This window comes from Bombus pascuorum, chromosome 4 (assembly GCF_905332965.1).
Source record: "Bombus pascuorum chromosome 4, iyBomPasc1.1, whole genome shotgun sequence".
Taxonomy (NCBI): Eukaryota; Metazoa; Arthropoda; class Insecta; order Hymenoptera; family Apidae; genus Bombus; species Bombus pascuorum.
This window is the reverse complement of record NC_083491.1, coordinates 6,478,154-6,499,914: the sequence shown is the minus strand read 5'-3', so window position 1 is coordinate 6,499,914 and position 21,761 is coordinate 6,478,154. Positions and strand designations below refer to the sequence as shown.

Genomic DNA, 21,761 nt, shown 5'->3' with positions numbered 1-21,761 from the left:
AAAGATATATATAAATTATTACATGACAAGTAGACAATATTTTTGAGAATTATAATATAAATATGAAAAATATGAGAATTAGAAACATTATAAGAATCACATTTTCAAGCAAAAATATAGTTACAGTAAATGTGAAGCTGCATATGTATATTTATAATATATTTACATAAATTACAATTATTTAATCATAATTATGTGAAGATATCTATTTTTTCTATTGATAAAATGTATATAACATTTTACTAGTATTGATTTTAACATCAACAAAAATATCAATAGACTGGTATAGTTTAACAAACATTTAAATAAGTTAAAAGGCTTTGAGGAATCATGGCGCCGAATCAACGTCAACGTCAGCTTTTTGTTTCTAAGAAAGAACTGAAAAAGTTGAATGGCAGAAGATTTTCAAAGTAGACGCAATATTTTTTTCTTTCTTAATAGTAAAAAATGAATAGAACATTGTTTAGTTATCTCGTGTTTAATAAAGTTAAATGTATTGTATGCCGGTTAACCTTTTCTTTTGTGATTCTATATTAAATTATTTTAATGAAGAACCATAAATATGTTATTTTATAGAAATTCTATAATTATCAATAGATAATTATCTTATTTTATTTTTGTATTTAATTTATCACCAACAAACTTTACTTAGGATATGATAAATCTACTAATTATGAAGCAAACATGCATGTGAAATTAAATACATATCTTAAGCAAAAATTAAGGGTATGTGTTTCAGACCAGAAGAATCCTCTGATACTGGTCTCATATATCCCGGTGTGGATACAGCATTCAAGCTGCTTCTATCAGCTAGATTTTGTTCTGCTATTTGGAGCCACATAACAGATTGTGATGAAACCTATAACTATTGGGAACCAGTAAGGAATAGTTCTTAATAGTTTCAATAATTTTGTATGATTTGTATAAATTTACTTGTATTACATTATTTTGTTTTAATAAATGAGTTATTTGTTTTATAAACATATATTATTTTTTTATTACATTTTGTCTTAGAGTCACTATCTGCTTTATGGGACCGGTCAACAAACATGGGAATATAGTCCACAATATGCATTAAGATCATATATGTATTTGTTGATTCATATGGTACCAGCAAAGCTTTATCATTACTTACTAGAACCAAATCCTGTTCTAGTCTTTTATTTTGTAAGATGTCTATTATCTGTGGGTTGTGCTTTATCTGAAGTATACTTCTATAAGTATGTATATGTTGAATTATATTATGGACTCATTAACAATAAACATTATATTAAGATAATAATTACATTTTATCATTTTTCTCTGATAGAAATGTATGCAGAGAATTTGGGATTCATATAGGGAGATTAACATTAGTATTTCTTATCCTCAGCTCTGGCATGTATATTGCTAGTGCTGCATTTCTACCATCCTCTTTTTCAATGTATGTTGTATGAAATTAATATCATTTAAACAAATGTTGAAATAATTAGATTATTTAATTTTGTATGCTTTTTATACAGGTATTTGAGTACTGCTGCAACAGCAGCTTGGTATGGCCGTCAGTATGAATTAGCAATCTTTGCTACAGCTATATCAGCTTTATTAGGATGGCCATTTGCTGCTTTACTTGGGTATAATTTTTATGTAAAATTAGAGTAGTTTAAACAGCAGAAATCTAACAGTGCTATAAATCTTTTTCATATCCTTTGCAGATTACCAATTGCAATGGAAATGTTAATACATAAACAAGACTGGAGTAAATTTATGAAATGGGTCATCATATCTGGTGTTGTTGTTTTAGTACCAATGATATGGATAGATTCAATGTATTACGGGAAATTGGTAATAGCACCATTGAACATTGTAATGTACAATGTTTTCACCAATCATGGGCCAAATATCTATGGAACAGAACCTTTCAGTTATTATATTTATAATGGATTTTTAAACTTTAATTTCATTTTCGTTGGTGCACTTTGGGCTCCATTTGGATTGGTAATATTTGTAAAATTCATGATGTTTTTACATTCACAATTATTAATACCTTAATGAATCATATAGCTTTTAGTGTGGCTAATTGTACCAGCCAGACCAAGAGATCGTCAATGTTTATCTTACTGGTATTCATTGGCACCACTATATCTTTGGTTTTTAGTGTTTTTCTTACAACCTCACAAGGTAAATTAAGTAACATTATTTAGTAATTAAGGTCATGAAAACACATGACTATATCTATAGTCATATTTTGATTACAGGAAGAACGATTTTTATTTCCTGTATATCCAATGATTTGTTTGGTTGGAGGTATAGCTGTAGATACTGTCCAAAAATTATATTTTTTTATCAGGACAAAGCTTAGTTCTTCACACATTGCTTATCATTATTTACAATATACTGTTCATATAACATTTTTTGCTATCTTAATATGTGGTTTTCTTGGGATATCAAGATCGCTGGCAATATACAAAGGTAAAAAGCTAAAATTTTTCAAAGTATATTATTAATTAGAGAATGAAGTGTATTTTACTCAAGATAAAATTCTATTTTACATCAGGCTATTATGCGCCAATGGAAGTAATGATCGATGCTAATAAACTTGGTTTAGAGAGAGAAATATTTAAGGATATTAATATCAATTTTTGCATTGGTAAAGAGTGGCACCGATTTCCGAGCAGCTTTTTCTTTCCATCAAATAAGTAAGTAATATATTTTTTGACAAATACAATTTAAAACAATACATATTTTCTAAAAAATCAATACTTTAGTTGGAAACTTCAGTATCTCAGATCAGAGTTTAAGGGTCAGTTACCTCAACCTTTCCTAGATCATGAAAATGCAACTGGTATTATACAACCGTATTTTAATGATATGAATAGAGAAGAACCTACACGTTATGTAAGATGATATTTATATCATAATATAAATATATTAAAAGTATGGGTTTATATACAAAGCCTAATCTAATCAATAATATTTTATATTGTAGTTTAGCTTAGACAAATGCCATTTTGTGTTAGACCTGGACATTGGTACTGACACAAGTTTAGAACCAAATTATTCTCGAATAAATGATAATTTCACGATAATAACGTCATCTAAATTTTTAAATTCCGCAAGGTGAGTGAATTACATATTTGAATTTTAAAATTTTGTTTATGTCTATTATGTTAAATTAATGTCTCATTTATTTTTCAGATCGCATCGATTTTTCCGAGCGTTTTATATTCCTTTTGTGTCACATAAATTTTGTACATATGGTTCATATAATTTATTACAAAATATTAAATTTAAATCGATTCCTCTTTTATCAAAAGAAAAAATACAAAATTTTCCTGAATAGAAATTTTGGGACACGTATATGATTTTAATAAACAGGGTCTGTGTCATGGAAATGACATGTCTGATATTGTATTTCAGATGGATTTCGTACTTTATGATAAAGGGTAAAAAGAATGAGTTCAAAGAAAAACCAAAAATGATTAAAAAACTAAAAGATTACACAATTTTTTAGTTTTGCTCAAAACGAAGAAATTCATGATCAGATTTTTAAACAATAGAAATTTTTTGTTTTAATAAACAGTTTTTAATATATAGAGCAATATATATGCGCTCATATTTAATATATAATTGGTGTAGAAAAATATATAAGCGATTTTACGTGATTAATGTAGCTTAATTTATTGGGCAATATAAAAATTTTAGTATGACATATATATAATATATGCAATAAATTTATGTAACAAATTTTTAAAGATGTATCATACTAAAAAATTAAATTCATAATAACTGTTTACTTACAAAATACTAAACAATATAAAGTATATTAACTTAATTACTGCATTTTTAACATTTTAATACAGATTCCAACAGGCTACTAAGTATCTTTGTCACCAATTTACATATATACGAGTATAAGAAAATTAAAGGAGTAGATATAATAATATTATTTCCGTACTAGGTGAATAATATTTAATAATAACATTTACATATGATTAAATAATACTTATTTTGTAATTAACAAATTTTTGTATATATATATAGTAAATTTATGAGTATATTTATGTAAGTACGATATAATTAATTTTAATTGCAAATGTTCTGTAAATTATTGTATTATATTTTATAAATATTCTGATGAAAATTAATATAACTGTTTACTCCATGAACATGTTGTATAAAATCTAAGTTTCCCAATATATTTTAATTGTTATTTCATTTTATTGATTTATTTTTAACAATATTTTGTATATAATTGTGGTGAAATGTATTAATTAAATAAAATAATATATGATATTTAAATATATATATACTGTTGTCTCCTTGTTAGATAAGTTTTTATAATTATTGTATTGCTGGATAGTCAAAATTATCGTTACAAATACAAATATCCCAATGTATGAACATATTTTTGTAGAAATAATGTATGTAAAAAGAATTATAATTTCATAATTTTTGTTTGCTATTAATCATATTATCGTACTATTCTCCACTAAGTCGTATATTCTACAAAAATGTCAACTATAATATTTGTTTTCTTAATTTATACGTGATTAAGCATTCTACGCAATATTTGATTAAAATCAAATTTTTAGCGCCATGTATACCAAACGGCGCTTCTATCTGTTTAATGTTAATAGCCATTTTTAAATCAACGTGATAAGTTTCAGGTAAACAAGGATTTAATTCATGCACGTTCATGTATGTCCTAGAGCAGAAAAATTTCTTTTACTGTATCTGTACGTGATATTCATTGGCAAACATTTAAACGATGATAAAATTAATATTTAAGGTGATGTAGTTCTTATACCGTCTGGTAGTCGTGAAAGTATCTACGCGGTTCAAAGCACAGTAGTTTGTTTGTTAAAATTAATATAAAATGGAAACGTTGGAAATCGACGATGAACGAACTCATTCTATAAAATTGCCAAGTGCTGTTGAAGTGTTTGCAAATTTAAAAAATGCTCAAAAATTCGCGATCGACATTGGTATGTATTGTCCTACCATTATTGTACTATCTTTTTTATGCACAAATTTAATTAAGATAAGAATATATTTTAAATGTTATTAAAAAATTGTGTATATTTATTGTAAATGAACACGATCAGCTATTATCTTTTAGTAATGCAGTAAAAGATTGCTCTGGCTTTAATTTGATTGCAGGCTTATCTTTGACAAAAATAGCTTATTATTCAACGATTAGTTATCGTAAGGCATTGTATGAGGATACAGGCTTAGGAAATAGTGGAGAACGTGCATACAGAGTTCATGAAGGCAATAGACTTCACTTTGTTAAGTTTGAAACCAGATACATTGAAAATTGTTTGGATTTTGTAAAGGAGAATTTAGTAAATGTTGAGAGGTTTTATGGTAAAAACATTAAAGTGACTGGTGGAGGAGCATATAAATATAATGCTTTGTTACAAGAAAAATTAGGTTTAATGTAAGCATTTTATATAAGATAATATTAGTTATGTTGTTTTGTCATTCATCTGTTAAATGAAATCTTTATAATTTAAAATCAAATACTTCTAACATAAAAGTGAAAACAATTAAAACATTATTTTAGAGTTGATAAAGAAGATGAATTTGCATGTTTAATAAAAGGCTGTAATTTTTTACTTAAAAATATATCTTGTGAAGCATTTGAATTTGAAAGACATGGGAATCCTGAATATAAATTTCAAAAAGCTGATCCTAATATATTTCCATATATGTTAGTAAATATTGGTAGTGGTGTCAGTATTCTTAAAGTAAGTTACAAATATAGTGATTAGTCACCTTCAATGGGTAGTGCATTATCTTTTAAGTTTACGTAATACTTTTAGGTTGAATCTGATAAAGTGTTTGAAAGAGTTGGTGGTACAGCTACAGGAGGTGGAACATTTTGGGGATTAGGTTGTTTGCTTACGAAAAGAAAGGTATCAGTATTAAATGTAGTCCAATATACATTAGCTGATGTACATAGTTTATTGGTTTTTATATTTATATAATATTACTGAAGTACATAAGTACAGTTTTAAAAATGTTTAAAAATACACAGGGCTTTGATGAATTGCTGCAACTTGCAGAAAGGGGAGATCACCGTAATGTTGATATGTTAGTGAAGGATATTTATGCAGGCGATTATTCCTCACAAGGTTTATCTGCAGATCTTATTGCATCTTCTTTTGGCAAGGTTACTTATAATGATAAAGGTAAGAAAGTAAACAATTATTGATAGGATGCTTAGGTATTTATATCTATATTTATGTTTTGGCTTCATGGGTTAGAAAAAGAACTTGGATTATGTATTTCTGGTTTTTACTCATTCCTATACAGCATCTAGAGTATGCAACACAACCTGAGACTCACACCTGTCTGCACTATCTCAGAACATATATCCCCTCTTATATGTAAAAACTATAGATTACACATGTAAATATATCTTCATTTTTCTTAAATTATATGTCATATGCTTAACTTATTTATTATCACATACTTTCCTTTGGTTTTTAATCATTTTAGTACCTATATTCTTACGTCTTTTCTTCAAAACTCTTAACCATATAAGATGCTAAAATCTCTTAAGAAATAAATTCCGTTATTTGGATTTTAGGAAGACCAAAGTATTCTGAGGCAGATCTTGCTAGAAGTCTTTTATTTACTGTAAGCAATGACATTGGACAAATAGCAAGTTTATATGCAACTGTACATAAAATGGATAAAGTTTACTTTGGTGGTTACTTTCTTCGTAACCACCCTCTATCAATGCATACTATTTCATATTCTATCAAATATTGGTCGAATGTTAGTTTCAAACTTCTCATTGTTACGTAATCATAGTTCAAAACAAAATTTTTTTTAAATAATGATAAACATTTATTAAATTATGTGTAGGGTAAGGTAAAACCTCTTTTCCTTCGTCATGAAGGTTATCTTGGTGCAATTGGGGCCTTTTTGTATGGTGCTGAACAATCTGATGAATATAGTTGGCTGGAAAATTATGCAGGGTCTTCAGGATTTAAAGATTCAATATCTACGAATCTTGGAATTAAAGTAGATCAGTTGGAAATTGATCAAGCAGAAACTGCTGTAACATTTTGTCCACTTTTGAAAGATCCTGCATCTTACAATCCTGATACAACTGATCTTGCTGAGGATAAAGAAGCAAGGTGAGTTATGAATGGTAGATCTTTTAACCATATACAGCAATGTTTAATATTTCTAGAGATTATTGGCTTCAGTGTCTTGAAGAATCAGTGGATAAATTTGTGGCCAAAGCTATTCACAGTCAGCCACATAGTCCAACTGCAAAAGATAGAGCAACAAAACTGAAGGAAAAATATGTTAACAGATTGCATTATCTACATCTTCAACCATTGTAAGTTCAGCTTAGTAATAAAAGTATACATCATATGAATATATTATAATTCTATAATTTGTAATATAATGTTAAATCATTTTACATTATAGTGCTTATGGAACACTTACAGTCAGAGTATTATTGGATACTATTGAACACTGCATGAAGGAATTCGATTTTCCTGATCCATATCTACATGTAAGTTTCTAGAAAAGTTTATTTTTAGATCGATAATGTTATGATTTTTTAAAAATATGTATGTTTAATTAATTTTTGTAATCTTTATTTTACATATAGCAAAAGAAAAAGGAGAATGAAGAAGCCTTAACATATTTAAAAAGTCGTATAACAGTTCTCGATGAATTGGAAGGTGCGGAAAAAATAAAAGCTTTGATTCTGGGAGTTCTGAGTGGTAATATGTTTGACTGGGGTGCACAAGCTGTTGCAACTTTAATGGAGACAACAGATTTTGGTTTTGCTGAAGCTCAAGCAAAAATACCGGGTACTGTCACAGACTTGTGACATTTATGATCACGATTAATATATTAAAAAAGACAATCATTAATAAAGATGATATGATATTTTTCTTAAACTTAGGTAGACCTTGGCTACAAGATGATTTGGATGATTGGATAGAGAGATTGAAAACTGGTCCACCTCATAAATGTGCTGCTATTTTCGTTGACAATAGTGGAGTTGATATAGTATTGGGAATTTTACCGTTTGCTCGTGATTTATTGCAACGAGGAACAAAAGTTGGTTGTCTTATATTTTTTCGAATTTGACCACAACCATATTTACTAAATTAAAATAACAATTATTTTAGGTTATACTGTGCGCTAATTCTATGCCAGCATTAAATGATGTTACATATCCAGAATTGGTTGTAACATTACGAGATGCAGCAAAAATATGCAAAGTTATTAGACAAGCTCTGAAAGAAAATCGTTTGTTTGCCATGGAGACAGCTCAAGCTAGTCCCTGTCTTGATTTAAGGTAATCATTGTGATATATATATAGTTGCAAGATAATTATTTGTTGTTTTACATATTTTAACGAATTATTTGATATTTAATAGCCGACTCAATTTAGATCTATGTCTTGCGATGGTAAAACATAACGTCGATCTTATCGTATTAGAGGGAATGGGTAGAACGCTTCATACGAATCTTTATGCAAAGATGACTTGCGAATGTCTGAAATTAGCAGTTGTTAAAAATCGATGGCTAGCCCTTCGGTTAGGTGGTGACATGTATGCTGTAATATGTAAATATGAACGTCCACCAACGAATACTAAAGTTTGTGATATAGAAATAAAAATGAAAGAGGAATGTTCATCAGAATGTGCAGAGAATGCAACGGACATTTGCACGTGCAACGCAAAGGGATAAATGATAAAAACGTATGTGACTATATTAGATTATGTATATTTAATTATACACATTGAAAGATTTATTTTAATTCGAGAAACTGAAAACTGATACATTAAAGTATTTCTTTACTTATATTTAAGTGTGTATATAAGAAGAAGCGAAAATCTTCGTATACTTATAATTTTGAATGAAAATATTATACAAGAAACATTATTTAAATACTTTTTTATAAAATTTATCGTTATTCGTTTTCAATAGAGTAATTATTATACAATTTATATATAGTATTTATGAATGAAGCTTGGTCCTCGGAAATATGTTTTTAATATCATGAAATCATCTTTACCAAGCTTCGTGATCTAGCCTACATGTTTCGAATATGAAACGTATTTCAATGTATTTGAATATGAAAATTTTGGCACTGACAAGAAACATTGGTTTCACCTAGTCAAAAATAATAAAATTATGTTCTTCGTGATTTAGAGAGAAGATGACATAAAGGGAATAATGACGACCAATTATAATGATTACAGATCTGTATCATATAAATACTGTACAGTACATATTCTGTGATAATGTAACGTTCTAATAGAAAGTTACATATTCGTGTAAATTAAAACAGTAAATTGATAGACAATATAATAGAATAACACATAAAAAGTAAAACAGTTTAAGATACCAATGTTTTTTGACTTCGAAATTTTTTGTATAGAGATCTATCGCTTCATGTAAAATTAGGAATTTTTTTGTTTAACATATTTTTCTTTGTGAAAAAGAATTCAAGAGGAATATCACTTACATGAAATTAATGAGCAAGATATGCGTCGCCAAAAATGACCAATTTGTTAGAATACAGTTCTAAGATTTTATAGGGAGAAACGAATAAAAGACAAAAATGAACTAAATACAGAACAAATTGTTGAAACTTAAAACGATGTTAGTATGGTTTACAAATTAAAAACTTCTATGTGAACCATTTGTTAATACTCAATCCATATACATCTATGTGATATTTGATTTGTTTTGTAAAATGTAAATAAAACGTAAACTTCTTTGAGATTTAATTACAGGATATTCTAACGATCATTAAAAGTAATAATTAATCAAGTCGAAGAAGTTTTGCTTTCACAATAGTTTCATTTGCGCATTGTTTTAACCAAACAAAAACACAATATTGATCTAACTAAATTTTGTTATATTACATACTTACGATGTTGATCTTTTACTCATATACACTGCTCAAAACAATTAAATGATCATTTTTCGCGTTTGATTATACTACTTATTTACTAGGTATATATACTCTTTTTTTTTTAATTATTGTCTTAGGGCTAATATTTGTCTCGATATCATACGAATAACATGTCAATCTATCAAGTCAATAATAACGATCTCCTAATTATTTTCAGCAGTGTATAATATCTTATTTTACGAATCAAATGCAAATGTATTTTTGAATAATAAATTTCGTACAACATACTCTTACTTCTTTTAGTACCTATAATATGTAATTATTCTATATCCTCTTGAGAGCTATATATACCTTTTTAGGAATGCCTCTATCAGCGAGATCCATAAATCATGTTCATGTTCAATTCGTGCCAGTAGATAAAATGGAAATCGAGGTCATGTGGGTACAATCTGTATCGTTCCGTCTATTATGTATATCCGATAAGGAAGCAAAAAGGAGGCTCTTTCAGATCAAAAAAGGACGATTCGGTAAAAGATGTATAGTATAAACCATTTTCGCGAAGAAAATACGGAAAAGGGAAGCATCGGCTAGTATACCTATTGATAAAGCAAGAAAAAAGTATCAGAAAAAGAATCGGAAGACCGACGAGAAAAGAAGAAAAGTGATTGTATGTATGCGAAGCACGTTCCGCGTTCATTTCTTTTAGCCACATCTTACGCAACGTCCTACAGTTTGGCTTTATTAAATTCCTGTTGGGCGATATTGTCTGATGGTTTGCTTCTAGAAGTCGGTTCATGCGTCGAACGCGATGCAAGAGATTATCTAACCAATTTTATATTTCATTTCGATCGATAGTATTGCTTTCGGTAGAAATCCTTTCTGTCGTTAGATCTACTCAGATTATGTTCAATCTTATACAGCATCGAAAATTTTGCGAAAGTTAATTCGTATTTAGTCGTATCGCAATTATTTTCGTAATAAATTACAATATAACAAAATTCACGATAACGTCTATTCGTATCGATGACGCTGTTTTACAGAGTATTAATTTTCGTGAAAATAACAGGAGATGCAGGATAAGGAAAGAATAAATAGAATATAATTTATGCAAATATAGATACGCTAAGAGGCAAAGAAAATCGCGATAACATTTCGAACGAGATGAAATGTTAATTACGGGGATGATTCTCTTTTCTCTCGAACCCTTTGATAAGTTCGCATTTCATTTGAAATTCTGGTCGAGCTGACGATGCATTGAGCTTTAGCTAGATTTATTCGCCCAGAGAATCCTTATAATTGTTTGCAAGGGAAATAATAGACCTAGGGGATGTTGACTCAGCTCTAGTAGGGCAACGCAGGACCAGTTAGCAACGAGATGGAATCCTTCTCGACCGGAAGTCGATGTTCCTCGTAGTTTCTAATGCGAAACTCTTGTTTTCGTTGAATCTTTGAAAAACGAAAGATCTGTTAGCACTACCGGAGACATCCAGCGTTCAGATTTTTGGTTTCGAATCTTAGTCTAAGTTTCCTCGCAGCTATAAGCGTAAGTTTAATGCCAGTGTTCTAACTACGTAATTTCATGCAGATTACGTAGGAGAAGATTCGCGTATGCGCTTATTTGTGGCCACATGAACACAATGTTGTCGTTGTGCGGGTAGATATTTTGAGAGCTCTTCGCGTCAGCTTTAATTCCTTCCTAGGGATTCCTCCGCGATTGCGGATTGCACTTGCACCCATGTATCTGACGTGAAACGGTTTCGTAGAAATTACGCTCGCAGTTCTCGAGCACCGCTACCGCGGCTAGGTAGTCGCTACAATACGAGAATGAAGAACGGGATTAGATAGAAGGTATCCCCGCGAGCTTCACTTTTTCCCTACGAGTACGAGAAAATGTAGTCAAACATAATCTAAAACGCAAAATTCCTGTCAACGAACATTGCTTGAAATTCTCTTCGAGACCGTTCCGTGAGATTTCAGAATAAAAAAAGTATCGCGAGAGAAGAATGAAGAGTGGGTTGGAACGAAACACATTTACGAGCCAAGTTCTTCAATCCTTTTTCATGATAGAGCCGGAGAAGGAGAGACGGTTCTACGTTCGATCCTGAGCCACCTATCACATCTAAGTCCTATTGGGTTTCCAGCATTGGGCACGGAATCTGAAAATGCTGGTGTCATCTCGGCACAGAGATGCTGCAACTGTGATCGAATTCCAGAAACTACTACAATCGATGACCTGTGTAACTATTATGAAATTATTGCGATTACTGATAATTTGAAAATCACAGTTATATATATATATATCGATGGATAACTAAGATGTAACATGGATATTTTCAAAGTAAACGAAACGTAAGTCGAATACGTCTCTACCATCGGGTTTCAGCTACGATCCTCGAGGATTCGCGTATCTAATGGATCCTTATGTCGCATCGTCAGGAATTGCATTGGCAACCTTAGACGAGCACTTGGGTAGGAAAATATTGAAAAGGAATCGGTTATCGTTAGACGTTTTTCACGTTAACTTTTTTCAATCCCGAAGAGGAGAGCGTGTCAAAGGAGATCGAAGGGTTATTGCAAGCTCCTAGAAGTGGAATCGATCCGCGACGAATAGGTTTTGTACGAATATCATGCGATCATCTGCGATGAACGATTCGTTAGATTAGACGAAGACTCGAAGATTTCTCAAAGTACCAAATAGTATGGTCACGTTTACTCGATACTAGCCAAAGTAATATCGACGGCAATCTTTCCCGATAATAATTTAATCATTCGTAATTTCTCTTGAATTGTTCATCTATCGTGCGTGTACGTCAAATGACGTTATTAAGACGGACACAGCGATAACAGCCGGGGGCTGATAGATGAACGGTGGCAAGTTCGCATCGATAAATTTGCTAAACGATGAGGAAATGATGAATCGTCGTTCCGTTTTACCATCGCCGCTCTAATTACGTTAATTTCGCAATTAGAACACGCTCTCGTTCGCGTAAGCTTATCTATGCCAGGGATGCGGAGGATTTTTTTTATCGTTGCTCTCACCGAAATGAAATTCGTGACGCGCTACGCGAAATATCGTACGAACTATCAATTTGTAACGAATTCTTCGGATCTGGAAAAATGCGAAACAATTCGAAGCCGGTTTCAAGTATCACGACTCGTTCGTCACTTTCTTAGGTATCGATGGAATTTGCAGAGAAATGTTGCGCTATTAAACTATGCTATCGTCGTATAAATGGATGAAATAATTCCATTCGATCCAAACTCGACGATTTAAGTCGCAACATCGCGAAAAATCCTTAGAAAGAAATAACGACGATGCATCGGACGATGGTATTTCGGTTTCGATCCCGTTCAGCGCGAAGTTATTAAAAGCTATCGCCAGTCCCCAGTGTTGTTGATGGTCAACAGACGTTCGGTCGTTCCGGAAGTGCACGGAGAACAATGGTGAACGTCGGGGGTACCGTTTCGTTTCATTCTTGTCCGTTTTCGCACGATACGGTTCGGTTATGTGAAATTAGTTTTGACAAGGCGATGCCTGGTGAAACGGAAACTGAGAAGAATTTGTTTTCATTTGCGCGTCACATTTTATCGCGCGTTTCCTGCAACCAGAATATTCGTTAGTTCTTTGTGACGCTTTCTCCTTTTTTTTTTAAATGTACAAAAAGACGTTCGTTAAAGATTTCTATAATCGCGTGCTTTTTGAATGTTTTGGCAGCTGTTATTAAAGCTCGTATGTATCTTTGAATAGCAGCGTAGCGAATAAAAAAAAAGAAAAAAAGGAGGAGAAAGACACAGAGAGTAAATGTGAACACGTGAAAACACGTGAAAAAAGGTTGCTTGTTCACGTGTGCCGCATGTAAGCGCTTATGAAAGAGCCTGGTTTATGAGTATGGCTCGGTTTTAATTTCGCCGGGATGGCAGCTGTTTATTACGATTGCACCGTGATAAACGCAGCCCTGCAATTCTCAGATTTGTTTGCACGGAGAATGAAATGGGATGTAGGTACGCGCATTAAGATAATTTCATGAATCGCGAATGGATTATTTTCCTAGAATCTTTAATCGTTTATGTTCGATATTCACGCGATACGACCATATTTATTCATACTGAATTTTAATCAGATAATCAGACTTCGCATCCATTCGATATTTTGCAATGCCGCGTCGCAGATCATTTCTCCACCGTGGTATTATTTCATATTACTATTTAACGATATTATTTAATTCCATCCGAACGTGTTTCCATAGGAAGAACGATAGCGTCATTTTTAATTCTATAATCGATCTCTTCGTTTACGTAAACGGAATGCATATTTGCGGAACGTGCGCCAAATAAAAGAGGAAATATGAAGGTTTATGCACGACCAAAGTTCACCCTTAATGTTCCCTTGAACGGAGTAGTTTATTGCGGTTCCATCTTCGCGAAGATTTACGCTTCGCCTTGGTTTTCTTTACATCTGCGCTCCACCTCTCGTGTCGCTAGGATTAACGGTGTCGTTAAAACGACCGGGATTACCTATTCCTGACGGTGGGCGAAGTTTTAATTCCCCGTCTGCGGAATCATCGGCGATGATCGAACAATAAAAGCATAATGAATAATAAACGCCACGTTTTATCGTTCACCACGGCCAAGATTCTCATTGTTGCGAATTTGTATCATCGATTTTACGATCATCGTCTCCGTAGTAACCGCTTTCTAACGAGCCTTTGCGCCAGTAATAATTCCACTTAATAGTTACTTTCTTTATTGATCAAGCTTTCAGATTCCTTTGATTAAAATTACATGTATTCGCTGTATTAAAACGATCGCTTCTCTCTCCATCAATGCCAAATCGAGATCGAAATCGGTTTCGATATCGCGACGCTTCCCTATCACGGTTCTCAATAATACCACATTCCTGTGATAATTTCATTTTGTTGTTATTCGTTTTCATACGTAGATGTTGTCACACGATTTTACAATTGAAATTTTCGAAATTGCTCGTTTAATTCGCGTGCAACATGCGTACAGATTATTTTGTTAAAGAACATAGGTAAAATTAAAATGGTGAGAAACGCGGTAGAACGATATTCGATATTACAAATGATAAATCGCTCGGTTAGGAGCTTGCGGAGACACGGTTCTCCGAGTTGGTTCTTGGTAATTGCGATTTTCCCCAGTGAAATGTCATCGGTGGATTAATTAAAAGCAGTCTAAGGCTTGGACCTGGCATCAACGCGAGGAAATCCGCCGAGAAACAACCAATGCAAACGCCTCCAGAGAGTTGCAGAACATTTCACGCGAACCTCCACCACAATTGCCGTGCGCTTCTGGAAACTTCCCCTCCCATTGGAACCTGTTGATGCCACTTCTGCCGATGTTTTTCTGCGCGCTCTGCCTTCATTCCAACCCTCGAGCAAATATCGCTTGCTCGAGAACGCGTTGCATTTTCATCCCAGAAATCTCTCTTCTGTTGCTAACCGCGTTTTCCCGCGGTCAACCCGATCTTTTCTGCTTATATTTCTATAAAAGAAGCTTAAGAATTCGCAGAGAACAGGTCATTTCGCCGATCTTGTACGATTCGAATAAACGGAACACGTTCGACTGTGCTGCGGTGCTCGAGAATTTTTATGTCTCAACCACCAGCCTCGAGTAATTGTCTTCATAAAAATATAAATGTGCATAACAATCCGCGTATGCCGAGTATCTTAATTCCGTCGTTCGTTATCATCGCTTTCTATATATTTCGAAGATCATTCTCGTAATTCGTGTTAACGTATCGTTACGTGGATCTTGTCACAGCAATGTGCAGATCTTAGAAACGTACACGCGTCGCAGAACGCAAATTTCACTACGTATTGGATTGGCAACTAAGTGATAGCGGATTTTGTCAATACTACCTAATGACAAAATCCGCAATCATTTATTTGCCAATTCAATATACAGTGTGCAACCACCATCGATGGAGATGAATCAGCGAAAATACACTTTTGTTCTATTGAAATCTATCGCGCTCAGTTCCCCGGCGATTTCTCTTTTTCATTAACGTTAAAAGTCACGCGACTGCATCAAATCAGTGAAACGCGACGAAGGAACGTAGAATGTACGAGTTCTCTTCAAGATTTCGCTACGAAACACAATCCTATCGAGTTGGTCACTAAACTTAACGCGCAGACAGATCCACAGTCGCGCAATTCATTACAATTTTTGTCGCGCGTATTCGAAATCTATTTCGCGATGTACATCGACCGTGCTAACACGATTAATCTCGTCTTATTAAACGGTGTAAGTAATTGGCGGCAGCCGTGTGCACGAGCATGCAGGGATATTAATTAAATTTGTTTCTACGTTCTCGCAAGATTATGCGGGGTGACCAACTCGCGGCCGCATCGGAGTGCTCGTTGCGCAACTTGCATCGGTTAATTACATCTAACCGGATTAAGGGATGGGTTGTGCACATTCTACGAATACCGAGAAGGCCGTTACGCTCGGATCAACGAGCTACGGACTGCCGAAAATCTTTTGAAAATGATCCGAATATTCGGAACTGGCTGGCTAATTTCCGATTAATTATAATAGATGCTGGGTAACAATGAATTCTCGAAGGAACGGGAATGCATGCTCCGGATCAACGCCGTGGTAGTCGACCATTTTCATTTTCTCGTGAAAATGGAGGAAAAGCCGGCAGATATGGTCCAGTATGGAGAGGCTTTATCTTTCCTCCGGTATTGTTGAGAACAATAATTTTTTTCGTTGTTTCATGGATCCTGTTTCGTCGTTCTTCCTCTTTTCAGTGTATCCCCGTACTGTTTGGCGCAGCTACATTTTTATCAATGTCCACCGCGTAACCGCGACCAGATAAATAATTTTTCTTGCGACCTACGAGCGCCTCTCCTTCGTTTCCTTTTCTTTCAGAATCGGTTAGAATCGGTTATTGGTTATCGAATTCCTCGCCTTCGATTCGAAATTGTACGCTTATGTTCGATTAATAATTGTAAATATCTTGACGGAATTGCTGCTGTTCGTTTCTCAACGTCGCTTCTTTCTTTTTCACCTCTCCGTTTCACCAGAGGAATTGCTTCGTCTCGTTCGATTTATTTCTATGACGAAAATTCAAGACGACATCGGTGAGTTTGATACCTGTTCCCGACAATCTAATTAAACGCTTTATGAAACGGTAAGGCATTATTTCCTGAAGAATTTCTGTAGCAATCGATACGAGCTTTCCTGTGTTTCACAAAGAAATCAATAGCGGTATTCTTGACGCTCGTTGTCCTACAAGTGTTCGATATTTGTAATTTAAATACATCGGAGCTTTTTCTTGCCAGGTGTCTCCGTGATAAATGGTCCCCTGTTTCTGCCTGGCAAGTCATATACGTTCAACTTTTTCTTGCTGCCAAGAAAAAGGAAGGAAAGCGGAGACACGCGACAAAATAACGCGACAACGTGACATAAACGTAATGACGAGCAGCTTAAGTTGGTGAAACGAGGCATAGTCGAGAGGAACACGTACAGGCCAACCGACAGCCAGCGGTCTAATTGGTCTTAATCGGTGATTCAGACGATTATGTCAGCGTCGAGCTGTTCTTTTCGTACAGCCATCTTCTTCCTTCCTCGTCAAGGCCGCTGTTAATACTCCAGAAGATCAGTTAGTCGGTAGCGTTGAGTTTTTGAACCGAGATAGGGACGTCCTTGTTGCGAGCTCGTCGCAAAACTACGACGGTCACGCGTGATTCTTTCATGTTGTGCTCTCTAGCAATAATTCATTCGTAACATAAATTAAACGAATTTCCAGATCAGCTTCCGTTTACATTCTTTCAGCGAGTTATTCTTTTCTCGTGAAATCTACTTCACGCGTTCTATGATCCACGTCGAGGAAAGGTAAAATAAGTTTCGCTAGAATTGTACATTTATCGTCGAATATCTGAAAACTTCTGGCCTTTCAATTTAATAATAAAAAAGATCTATGTGTTCTACCCTATTCACCGATATCATGATATATTCACACCACGGATGATTAAAAAATCATCCATAAAGTTTTCAAAGCATTTTTCATATAACCGGCGAAGCGAAGTTCTATGGAAAGAATTCCAGGCGAAATTCTAAGCCAAATCACCGCGGACCGGAATTCATTATCCACCACGTACGGTAGCCAACCTGCGGTGGTTAACGAGGCCAAAATCAGAGACGTGGGCAACGGAAAAAGCGACGGGCAAACGGGACAGGACGAGAGAACTAAATAAAACGACAGAAATGACGAGAAAGGAGAAGCATTGGGTAGAGGCGGTTTTCGCCACCGGCACGGAATTTCGTCCGTGCGATGCACGGGAACAAGAGTCTGGGTGGCGACGTGCACGCAAATAAAATCAAAACCCTCGACGATGCCCTACCGATTCCACGTTCCACCGGGTTACACGGTACAGAAGCGCTTCTCTTCTCTTTTTGCCTCTTTTTCCTTCGTAGAGAGCCGCGTGGTAACGTCAATATACACCCGCGTCGTTTCGTTCATGCGCGTCACTCGGCTATGCGAATCGCATACTGACAGGTCAGATTTGAATCCCACGACCGACATACAGGGTGTCTCGAGAGAACGGAACTCTTACTCGAAGCGATTCAATCCTGTCTGACGCGTTATTGTAAGAAGATCGCGATTATACGTCGGACGATTAGCGGACATTGAATTAGAGCCACGTACGGAAATTACGTACGCATATTGTGCCGGTAACGTTGCCAGTGACGTCGAGTGAAAAGGACGTATCTGAAAAATAGTTTATCTGTGTGTAAGTTAGATAAAAAAATTGTATCTGTATCGAAACCAAAGTTATTATAACAGTTTATATTTCGAACGTATGTGAAATCGATACCTGCTTGACAAATACTAAAATAATTTTTCTCAAAAGAACCTTTTGACCAGATTTCAATTAGCGCGGCAGAGTGGTCGATGATACATTGGTAATACATCGGAAATAAGTTCGAACATCGACCAGACTCGAATCCTCTATAAACGTTTCGAAAAAAGCAAGCAGTCTCGAATTAGCGATACTTAAGAATGATGCTTGGTCCGAGGAAAACTTTCAAAGAAGAGACGAGTCAAGTAAATAGATAATTCTATATTCTTCACAGGGTTATCGACAGCAACTAAATAAGTATATTAAAATTCAGCCTGAAATGTCTCGGCTGGGGAGTACGGCTACGAAATAAACAGAGTATCGTAATCCTTTAAACTTCTTCCTCGATGCCTCGTACAGGGTAATCGCGCTCTAAATTACGCCAGTCTCGCCATTAGCCTTCGATTCTCTCCGTCTATTACTCGTCCACGTTGAGGCAGTTAATTACATCCGCAGCGACGATAACAACGGTGGTTAGGTAGAAAGCGAGCAACCGTATCGAGGGAAAAGAGAAGAGAAGCAAAGTAGATTGGTTATTTGTCTATTTAGTTAGAATCGACGAGACTGATCGAAGATGAGTCGCGAGCCATCGACGTGTAAGGGAATTGCTCACGATCAAGCGAGTATCACGCCTCCGCAAATTTTCTACGGATGGCCGGATGGATGGACCCATGTCCCTGTCAGGTGAACGTGTTCGTCGATCGGTCGTAAGCCTCGTGCACGTGCGATCGAAACGCTGCGTGTGTGAGCGCGCGCTCGTGCCACAGAACAGCAGGATCGTAAACAGTTTACAGCGGTGCGATTCCACGTGACAACGACAATGGCAATGAGCAGATCGTTCAACCTTATCGGGTGTGTACTTAGCCGAAAATGATGTCCACCCGCGGCTCTTTTAGCCCGTTGGCCAGGCATAATGGACGTCGGACCGATTTCGAATCCGCGGTTTCATCAGGATCGCTGATACTACCGGCTTGCAAGCTCGTTTCGTTGTCTACTGGGTTACCGTTTACCATTAGTTGCTGTAGATGGTGAGCCGAGATTTTCGAAGGTCGATTTGAACCAGAAAAAACGTGGTATATTTAGTTACTTATCGATAGAATAACTATGACCATCTATGCAGGGTAATCGTAAGATATTTATTGCGAACGTACACCGTACAAAGATCGCAAAATTATCTTTTTTTCTTTTATTAACTCCATTCGTTGTTACACTTTATTCGCTTGATATTAGAAACTACTTATACGTTTTACATATTTTTGCTCGCTTGTTCTCAGCCTTTAATATCGTGTCATCTCATAATGCAATGTATGATATAGTATATTCATGGAGTATATGATATATGTATATATAATTAGAACAATATAAATACATATAACGAAGGCCTTCTGTTAATGGCGTGTATCAGTCAATTGCCTGCTTATCGATTCGATATTTATATTTTGCACTGTTTTTGTACATCACTCGTAACGGTATACTAATAGTAATTCAATGATTTTCCGATGTCTTCGTTTGACTTATCACGCGACTGGTCTAATCATCCATAAAATTGCAAAATTACGACATGTAAGGATTTGACACGTAACACGTTACACTCGTTCCGTAAAATAAAATATTTCGTTGATACGTTTACTCTTTCACTCTGAGTTGCGCGGACATTTAATCTGGACTCTGGATTTTAATTCTCTTAATTCAACTGCAACTCTTAACTAGCCCCGCTATTTAATTTTGCCCCGTGATATTTTTTCCTCTTGTCACCTGTAACCGTTTTGCAGATATACTTGCTTGGCTGGTAGCTCGGCCCAGTTACGCGAACGACCTTGTATTTTCATCTTTCTACGTTTATTTCAAACACTTGCAATTCGCACTACGTAAATTTGATCATTTCCATTATGCAAATACGGTAATGTATATTATTTTTGTTGCAAGATGGAAGTCGTTGTTACAAGGATTTAGCTTACCAAGGTAGCGGTTAATATATCCGTATTACACGCGCCGACGCCACGTATACGCTCACCGGCAAACAAGCTAAGCATCGGTAGATTCTATTGTTATAATGCGTGCATTACGCGCATTGCATTACGCATATGACCGCGGCTACGTGATGTGGGTTATGCTGATTCTTACTGCCGTTGCGCAGCGCTCATTACCAAATTACGAGTAATTCCATCCACTTTGCCGTACAGAAACATTAGTCGGTTAGCCCTGTATCCATCCGAGACAAACATCAAATCATTACGCCACCGATCCTTTTCGATAATCGCGCGAACACGGCCTAGAGAAACTCATTCCTTGTCCACCTTCCCTATTTTGTTTCGTTATATACGGAGATATACGGGGTGAATTACTTTAATATTTAAATACATAGCTCGCTTCCAACGGCGATACATGCATGGGCTCTTCGTTGGCGATAAATGTGACATACGCCGCGCTGCTCTGAATCTCACCCTTTGTTCGCGTTGCATTATGCGCGCATATGAATTGTAAATAATAACAGACTGTTCGCCATGATCCTCTTCCACCCTCTTTCGTACCGCCGTGGTTATATTTCGCGATAAAGCTTATTGTACGCTACGTTGAATCCCGTCTAGCCAATGCCGCGACAGCATTGTACCAGCTCGACTTCTATTTCTTTTCTAATCGCTTGTCTTTTTTAATTAGTATCGCCTTGTATTTTATATACAGCGAAAATATGTATTTGGAAAATTCGGTCGAACGCCGGACGGCGATGGACAGCGGGTAGCTCTTAGCCGGTCTTTCAACCACTTCATAGACCCCTGTAGACGTTTATCTTTACGCTCTGCTACCCTGTCGATCGATCATGGTCGACCGAGGCCCAAACGCAACGGCAATAACCGATATCTAACGCCCTCCATTCACGGCGCGGATCAATGCCACGGAACTGATGAAAAGCAAATCTCGTTGCGATGCTCCTGCTTGATGCAAGATACTCGGAAATGTTGCAAGATACGAAATTATCGGACACAGGTGTTTAATTCTGCTAGTTG

General features: G+C 35.2%; 2 protein-coding genes across 7 annotated transcripts; both read left to right on the top strand.

Annotated features, from left to right (window-relative positions):
- Positions 1-259: 259 nt before the first annotated feature.
- LOC132906246 (alpha-1,2-mannosyltransferase ALG9) lies at positions 260-4,195 on the top strand. Of its 2 annotated transcripts, none has more exons than XM_060958251.1 (12): positions 260-410; positions 740-878; positions 1,015-1,220; positions 1,310-1,423; positions 1,503-1,613; positions 1,695-1,977; positions 2,044-2,160; positions 2,238-2,451; positions 2,537-2,678; positions 2,748-2,877; positions 2,969-3,099; positions 3,178-4,195. In XM_060958251.1, exons 1-12 carry the CDS (start codon positions 331-333, stop codon positions 3,320-3,322), a joined length of 1,812 nt encoding a protein of 603 aa, XP_060814234.1. In that variant the 5' UTR covers positions 260-330; the 3' UTR covers positions 3,323-4,195. The 2 variants fall into 2 exon arrangements, with proteins under 2 accessions (XP_060814234.1, XP_060814235.1); XM_060958252.1 differs by having other exon boundaries at positions 304-410; positions 726-878.
- A 327-nt stretch (positions 4,196-4,522) lies between these two features.
- Positions 4,523-10,725, top strand: LOC132906421 (4'-phosphopantetheine phosphatase). 5 transcript variants are annotated; one of them, XM_060958595.1, is made up of 14 exons: positions 4,523-4,649; positions 4,772-4,967; positions 5,143-5,422; positions 5,549-5,732; positions 5,808-5,900; positions 6,023-6,176; positions 6,578-6,768; positions 6,859-7,133; positions 7,190-7,342; positions 7,435-7,522; positions 7,622-7,826; positions 7,922-8,079; positions 8,151-8,320; positions 8,403-10,176. In XM_060958595.1, the coding sequence occupies exons 2-14, from the start codon at positions 4,859-4,861 to the stop codon at positions 8,713-8,715; spliced, it is 2,373 nt and encodes a 790-aa protein (XP_060814578.1). In that variant the 5' UTR covers positions 4,523-4,649; positions 4,772-4,858; the 3' UTR covers positions 8,716-10,176. The 5 variants fall into 5 exon arrangements, with proteins under 5 accessions (XP_060814578.1, XP_060814576.1, XP_060814575.1 ...); XM_060958593.1 differs by adding an exon at positions 10,249-10,725 and having other exon boundaries at positions 4,616-4,967; positions 8,403-8,726; XM_060958592.1 differs by having other exon boundaries at positions 4,617-4,967; positions 8,403-8,726; positions 8,792-10,176.
- Positions 10,726-21,761: the final 11,036 nt, after the last annotated feature.